General features: G+C 43.8%; 1 protein-coding gene across 1 annotated transcript; it reads left to right on the top strand.

The window, feature by feature from the left end:
• The first annotated feature begins 3,390 nt into the window (after window positions 1–3,390).
• Window positions 3,391–6,821, top strand: fzd9b (frizzled class receptor 9b). The gene has a single exon (XM_077566740.1). It carries the CDS (start codon window positions 3,659–3,661, stop codon window positions 5,444–5,446), a length of 1,788 nt encoding a protein of 595 aa, XP_077422866.1. The 5' UTR covers window positions 3,391–3,658; the 3' UTR covers window positions 5,447–6,821.
• Window positions 6,822–8,563: the final 1,742 nt, after the last annotated feature.

Raw genomic sequence — 8,563 nt, forward strand, 5'->3', positions numbered from 1 at the left:
TGACCCAACACAAGCTCTAAATTGTGTTATTTCCTGGAAGACAAACACAGATGGGCGAAGGGAATGAATTGCTGCCATTTTCCTAATAGTGCAACAAAATGATATGAACGAAATTCAGACAAGAACCTTTGTTTGCTGCTTGCAAATTCAAATAAAGTCGAATGACTTGACTAAACTCTACGGGCCCAGTCATAATTTGAATAAACAGCTGCTGATTTACACGCTCCCGTGGCACCGCATAATTTACAGATTATCACAACACAACATGAGCAAAGACCCAAATGTGTGATCCAAGCCTCGGCAGTTCACCGCATGCACTGCGCCGGTTGTGATGAATTGCTCTCTCATTACATCCAAAACAGTCTCAGACACAGATCAGATTCTCATGCATTGTTTTCCATTGGATGTTTATAGCTTTGTTCCTTGATATATGATAAGCAATAAGTAAGAGGTAGTAATTACAAGGCCCACGCTTCATCGGCTCGTTTGATGAATGTGTGAAATTAAAGACGATCTATTCTGTGTGGAAGGTGGTTATTACAAAACATACAAAGACTTTACATGCAGCCGTATTATAATAGAGTGAAAGAGTCGGTGGAAAACTAAGTAGTGCAAATTCAGCCATCATACTATACTATTACCTCTGCTGGAGAGCAAGATAAATAGAATTGACCTTGAAAAAAAGAAAATAGAGCCAGAAAGAAGGCCTAATTCAAAACATTTAGTTGCTATTCATTTCCTTTTACCCATTTACTGTTAAGGTCAATAAGAAATAATACAATTAAGTGGGGAAAAAATCACAATGGACCTCCAAGATCCGAATGTCGTGCGGTCAGACCTCGTGTCTCTCTAACTAATCAGCCGCTTGGTGTCAGTGATTTTTTTATGGTTGTTACCTCTGGAACACAGAGAATAACTCGGTTGTTCATTTGGCCATCACTACATATTCAAAGATTATTTTTGTTTGGGGAAACGTGCTCAAACGCACAAAATGAATGCCACTCTCACTTTTGTGGTCGGATGACCTTACAACGGTTAGCTTAGTTTGGCACTGCAGTTACAAGCCTGGAAACAAAGGGAAACAGAAAGTGGAATTTGTAGAGGTTCGCTCAGCTGGACGACATCATACTGATGACAGGACTGTTGGAATTTGATGCATGCGCAAAAATGGTCCAGCACATCCATGCATCAATCCATTTCTTATAGCAGTTTTTTTTTTTTACATTCCTGAGCAGGGTAACGTGGGGTTGGAGCCCATCCCAGCTGACTTTTGAGCTGTTTACACCGATGACTGAAAAAAAAGGACAAAACTGTTGTAGCAGTGATGCCCGTAATGCGTTAATACTGGCTGCCGTTTTAATTTGATTTATTGCTAATCTTCAAGGATGAAACATGTTACTTTGTGACCAATCAAAGTCAAACAGTATAAAATCTCAAAAGAAAGAAAACTCCACCCATGTGCAAAGTTAGATTATTGCAGTAGTTTTGCGCTGGGCACAAAAAATAGGGCTCTAACTTTTGCAGACATTTCAACCTGTCTCAGTCCATTCTTGACTGATTGTAACTAAAGTTCAGTAACGAAAACAGCTCCAGCAGTCAAACAAGACACTGATTAAGAAGTCAAATAATGCTAGGATGTTAGTGAATCATGATATGTGTCGCACAGCATGCGTGTGATTACGCCCTGATAACGATCTGAGACCTTTTAAGGATACTCTCAGGTGTCTCCTGGCACTCACCAATGTCTTCTTATCTGTGACAGGCACTCTTAAAAAGTTGCAGAGCTGTTGTGGAAATTCAGCCAAAGCCGTTTCAATTGATTTTCAAAATGTCTCTGCACCAGCATACAAAAAGATATCATCTCAAAGTTGGGAACACACTTCGGATTTGACTGCATCAGACTTGAATCAAAAACATTTCCCCCTTTTCCTGATGCCATAGCTGATTAGCACCCTCAAATTGTTATCTAGAAAACTCGAGAACGGTTTGCACTTCATAAGACTCACTGATTCACTCTCTCAGCATCTTAAATATATTCTAGTCATCATGCAACTAATGAAACATTAGCATTTAGAAAGGTATTATATATATATATATATATATATATATATATATATATATATATATATATATATAGATATACATATATATATATATATATATATATAAGTTGAGTTGAGATGAGTGTGAGGTTAGTTAGTTAAGTCAACCCAAAAATATGCTTTACAATATTATGTTCTATGCTTCTTCACAAGTCTAAAAGCTGACCATTTTCCTGGGTTTGGTCATGTGGCATTCACAAGCTGAGCCGTGATTGTTTTTTAACCTGAGCCTTGAGCAACTGTGGCAAAATGGCCGCCCCCTGAGATGGATAATTCACAAATTCAATATTAAGCAGACTGTGGTGTTTAGACTAGAATATATTACTGTCTATTGTAAATACGTGTTTTTTTGTTTGTTTTTTATTGCTCCATTTTAAGTTAAACATACACAAATTAATGTAGATTTAATGTTTGCTCTTTTTCACAGTCATTTATTACTCATATTAATCAGAATACTTTATTGATTTCTGGGAGTCAAATGGTGTATGTTAAGGACATTCTTACAAGAGGAATTTGTTGTTGTCCCCTAAACTATAAACTCAACAAGTTAGAAAGATTTGTGAAGGGAGGTCTTGCACTTACAGTAAAGAGGGGCCTTTAAGCCTCAAAGTTATTATAAAACACAGCTGATGAAAGGCTACCAATAAGTCAGTGTCATCATGTCAAACTGCCGCAAACAGTCCGAGTTCTAATAGAGACAGTCTGAACTTGACAGTCAATTCAGTGTTCCGGGGCAAGAGGCCAAAATCCTTGAGTTCCTGCTCTGTTTGAGGAAAGATCAAATGCTCCTTGGAACAGCTGTGACATATGCATGCTCTGCATATTCAACCACTAGATGGAAACAATGGCCCTCTGCTCTTCACCATCTCGTTTCTCTTGGCTTTCAAGTGTATTTTGTGGAGAGATTTTTTTTTTATTACATATGTGGTTTCCTACTGTTTTTTTAAGACATCATTATCATCTGGTTAAAAAAAAACATAACTTTAGATCGATAGATAGATAGATAGATAGATAGATAGATAGATAGATAGATAGATAGATAGATAGACAGATAGATAGATAGATTGATAGATAGATTGATAGATTGATAGAGAATGGTACACTATTGTCACAGCAGAAGTATTTGAGCGCCCTCCGCCATCTGTGCAGTCTTCCCCCGCGTGGGGTGCCTCGGCTGAAACGTGAGAGGCACGCAGCGACTCACGCCCCCTCCCCTCCTCTCCTTCCCCACCCTCCCCCAGACACAAGCACTCCACCGCGGCTCTCCGGCTTTCAGTGTGCGGGAGCCTGGAAGCGGCAGCACAAGCTACCGAAGCCCGGACCGCTTCTAATTTCTTGTCCCCTCGCGCTGCGGAGCTGACGGTGATGTGAAGGACTCCCCTTCCGCTTTTTGATCACTTATTTTGAATTGTTTTGCCTGGTTTTGTTTTAAAGGGACTTTACGTTTGAAAGAGTTTGTGTGATTTAAAGTGTTTCTTGAACGGACTGACACCAGCTTCCGGCATGGGGGAGTTGGAATAACGGGGATCCAGCCACATTCGTATCTTCATGTATAAATGACCCGAACTCTATTTTTGACCTCCGCGATGAGCATGGATGGTTGTCCGCTGAAGGTGGTGATTTTCCTGTGGTGCTTGCTGGTGATTTCTGGCTCCAGCTTCGAGATCGGCTCGTACGAGCTGGAGCGAGGAAGACCGGCCAAGTGCGAGCCCATCACCATCCCCATGTGCGAGGGCATCGGCTACAACCTGACGCGCATGCCCAACTTCATGGACCACGACGACCAGAAAGAGGCTGCCATCAAGCTGAATGAGTTCGCCCCTCTGGTGGCTTACGGCTGCGACGTGCACCTCCGCTTCTTCCTGTGCTCCCTTTACGCACCCATGTGCACTGACAAAGTGTCCACCTCCATCCCTGCCTGCAGACCCATGTGCGAGCAGGCGCGGGAGAGATGCGCCCCCATCATGAAGAAGTTCAGCTACACTTGGCCCGACTCGCTCGACTGCTCCAAGCTGCCCACCAGGAACGACCCCAACGCCCTTTGCATGGAAGCCCCCGAGAACGAGACCAGAACGGAGGGCAAGAAAGGTGAGGGCATGCTCCCCGTGCCCCCTCGCCCCCGGCAGGCTGGCGCCAGCGGCGGGCGCTCCTCGGGGGGCAGCGGCTCATGCGAGAACCCTGATAAGTTCCAGTTCGTGGAGAAGAGTCAGTCGTGTGCGCCGCGCTGCTCCCCCGCCGTGGACGTGTTCTGGTCCAGGCGAGACAAAGACTTTGCCTTCATTTGGATGACAGTGTGGTCCATCCTGTGCTTTGTGTCCACCGCTTTCACCGTGCTCACCTTCCTCCTGGAGCCGCACCGCTTCCAGTACCCGGAAAGGCCCATCATCTTCCTCTCCATGTGCTACAACGTCTACTCGGTGGCGTTCATCATCCGCTCGGTGGCGGGCGCCGAGAATATCGCCTGTGACCGAGAGCACGGCGAGCTGTACATCATCCAAGAAGGGTTGGAATCCACAGGCTGCACCATCGTCTTCCTCATCCTCTACTACTTCGGCATGGCCTCCTCCATCTGGTGGGTCATCCTCACCCTCACCTGGTTTCTGGCGGCGGGGAAGAAATGGGGTCACGAGGCCATCGAGGCGCACAGCAACTACTTTCACATGGCAGCATGGGGCATCCCGGCGCTGAAGACCATCGTCATCCTCACCATGAGGAAGGTGGCCGGAGACGAGCTGACGGGCCTGTGCTACGTCGGCAGCATGGACTCGGGGGCGCTCACCGGGTTCGTCCTCATCCCCCTCTCTTGTTACCTGGTCATCGGCACGTCCTTCATCCTCACCGGCTTCGTGGCGCTCTTCCACATCCGCAAGGTGATGAAAACCGAGGGCACCAACACGGAGAAGTTGGAGAAGCTCATGGTGAAAATCGGCATCTACTCCATCCTCTACACGGTGCCCGCCACGTGCGTCATCGTCTGCTACTTCTACGAGAGGCTCAACATGGACTACTGGAAGCTGAGAGGCCTGCAGGCCACGTGCGGCTCCTTCAACGGCAACGGCGGCGACTGCTCCCTGCAGGCCTCCGTGCCCACCGTGGCCGTCTTCATGCTGAAGATCTTCATGTCTCTGGTGGTGGGCATCACCAGCGGCGTGTGGGTGTGGAGCTCCAAGACCTTGCAGACGTGGCAGGGCTTGTGCAGCAGGAAGTTGACGGAGCGGACTAGCGGCAGGAAGCCGTGCAGCGGCGTCAGCTGCAGCAGCACCCACTGCCATTACAAATCTCCCGCCGTGGTTCTGCACATGGCCAAGACGGACCTGCACGCAGATAGTCCCACTCATGTTTGACGCAAACATACATGTGTCACAAAAGGAGCTGCTAAAAAGACACCCTAGGGGGGTTCAAGGTCAAGATGGCCCAATAACGGGATTCAGCGCAAAAAGGGACATGTTCTCCAAAAGCGTGGAACTGCCAATGTGGAGTAAACATTTTTGACTGGCAAATACGTTCAAACTTATTCATGAGTATGTTGAGACATATTTGCAAGTACGTTCGAATGGATTTACAAATATGGTTGAAAGTACTTGTTGGCTAAAATGCTAAAAACTTTTTCCACATAATGCCACAGGGTATTGACGTGCAAGTAAAAAAGATCTACATTATATCAATATGTTTGAAAATTAAGTAAACATTGTTTTTCTGTAATTTTTATTTTTTTCTCAATGGAATGCTGAACAAAAATGCACTGCAGACATAATAAGAAAAATTGTTAATGAACAATGTTTATTACTTAAAGATCAAGTCAACCTTAAACATTTCTTGGCAATAATATGTTATATGTGACCTCACTAGTGTAAACATGACATTTTGATTGATCGTACATTTGTAAAATACGAGTTATGCAGCAAAATCCAGCCATTTATATCCATTTCTGGGGGCAGCCATTTTGCCACTTGCTGTCGACTGAAGATGACATCACAGTTGCTCAGGGCTCAGGCAATGACCAATCACAGCTCACCTGTTTTATGAAGTTGAGCTCTGATTGGTTGTTACCTGAGACTTGAGCAACTGTGATGCCATTTTTCACTCAACAGCAAGTGGCAAAATGGCCGCCTTCTGATATTGATAAAAATTGCTGGATTTTTTTTCTGCTTAACTCATATTCCACTAACACAATGTTAAGCAGAATACCGTATTTTTGGGGGGGTTAAATTCGAATTTGAATGTATTGGAATAATGTAGGCCAAATGTTTTTTCTTTCTTTTTTTTACGTTTTTTTTTTCTTGTTTTTAAAGTTTTTACCATTTAGCATACAAGTACGTTTGAACGTACTGGAAAATTTGTAATTAAATACGTTCATACATACTTATATAAATATAAACATAAATATATATTTTAACGTATTTGCCAGTGAAGAATGTTTAGTTCCACGTAATGTTCAGTAATGTTCAGTATTGTTATTAGCCATATTGTTCTGTGCAGTGGACTGATGTTGGAAGCAATTGTGGGATTTTTCTTCTACAAAGCAGCACAATTTGATGTATAAAATCTGTATAAATGTTTATTTATTGTAAATATATTTAATTTAAGTTCATCTTTGCTCTCACCAGATGTTGTGTTTTGGATGCATTTATTCAAAAGAGATGAAGTGCCTTTTGTAAGAACACTGGCTCTTGACTTTTTATTTTTGGATGACAATAAATTTGTAGAACTTAAGTTCAACTCGGAGCGCTTGGCTTGTTGTCATTTTGGAAACAATTTCACCGCCTCCTGTGATGAATATTTTAGCCTTTAAAGAGTTGAATGAAAGAATTAATATGTCACAAGCGGCTGCTCATGTCTTGTTTTCCTGATTTCTCTCTCTGGGAATGTCTCTGCAGCGGGTCTCCTCTCCAAATGCGTCCCAGAGGCGTCTCCAAAGATAATCCTCAAAGAGACTCGCTGATGAAAAGAGGGACAGACTGTGGCAAGAATGAACGTTTGCATCACGCGTCTTTAAAATGCTGCAGCAGCGCACGTAAGAATATGTTTAATTAATAGCCGGTTTAATCACTGCTGTTGCTCTTTGCTGCTCTGCTTGAGCCCGTCAAAGCACTTTGATCTAGCAGGACGCATCACAGGCACATTTCACCCTCGTTGCCTGGCACAATTTGGCACCAGCTCTCATATTTGTGTGATTTCAGCAAGCAGATGTAAGATTCACATTTATATGTGGTTTGTGGTCAATCGGTCATGTTGATTGTGCTGAAGCTACTGAGCAGCGACTGAATTGCCACATAAACTGGAAGGTATTATCTTTATTTGACCAAACTAAACAAAACAAAGCACCTTTTATTCTCACATTGAAATAATCAACGGCTGAATCTAAGAAAAGCCACGCATAGCGTTGTTTTCATTACATAAATAGCCCAATTTGGGTCGTAGAAATTACATCTGGGTAATGAAGCCAATTTTATTACACATGAGCACCTCCGTGTTCGCACACACGCCGTAAAATAGAGAAAGTAAATTGCTTTTACATCACGGGATTTGAACAATTTAACAACCAATGTGAATTGCAGCCACACACTGGAAGTCATTGTAAAACTGCGGAGACTAACCGTCGTTGACGGCAGTGGGCCTGATTGTTTAATGTGTGTGAAGCGCATTAGAGTGATAGCATGGAAAAACATGATAACCAGGACATTATTTTGATGTGCAGCGCCATTCTAAGAACACAGCCTCCAAGTTGGAAGCGGGAGTGGAGCATTTTCATTCCAAAGTTAAAATATCAGTCTTGTATGACGGATTGTTCCGTGCACATTTGAGTTCATGTGTTAATGAATTCTAAGTTCTTAGTTATAAATCAAACATGTCGACTAGGTGCAGTGTTTTGTGGATGTGTGCCATGCCTGAGTTAGCCTCAATTACTTTCTCCAGAACAAGATGGGAGGGGGTTGGGGGGGGGGACTATCACCCACCCCATTGTGTTTTTATTACCGGGCCATTGCAGACGGCGGTCCACGGTTTGGACTCTGGTACTGTGCAGATCACATTTAACTATAAAAAAGAGGTGTTTTGCTTGGAGGGAGTTCACAGCCAGAGACTCGACTGGTGGTGTTTAAGCCGCATGTTCCACTTCATGGATGCCTGAACGGGGGCGCGTGCTTCGTCCCAAGATTACACTCCACTGACATGACCCGGAGAGGCCAAGCACTTGCTGTGTGAGACACAAAGCAGCTTGTTCCACCTGCAACCAGCACTTCAGATAAGACTGCAGTCGCTTAACACGTGTTGGTTTGTATTCACTTCCTCAGTTTTTTTCACAGCTGAAGACACAAATTACAAATGTCCCACATGAACTTATTTTACCTTCTTAACATTACTTTTTTGCTTTCACTATTCAGTCACCCCCCCCCCCCCCCCGCCCCGAATTTTTTCGAGAATAATATGTTCTATGCAGCCCCACTGGTCTAAATATGTCA

The sequence above is a fragment of the Vanacampus margaritifer genome, chromosome 5 (genome assembly GCF_051991255.1).
Source record: "Vanacampus margaritifer isolate UIUO_Vmar chromosome 5, RoL_Vmar_1.0, whole genome shotgun sequence".
In the NCBI taxonomy this organism is placed as follows: Eukaryota; Metazoa; Chordata; class Actinopteri; order Syngnathiformes; family Syngnathidae; genus Vanacampus; species Vanacampus margaritifer.

What these genes read in the sequence shown, in the direction of transcription:
- fzd9b (XM_077566740.1), top strand. Translation starts at nt 3,659, where the DNA reads ATGACCCGAACTCTATTTTTGACCTCCGCGATGAGCATGGATGGTTGT.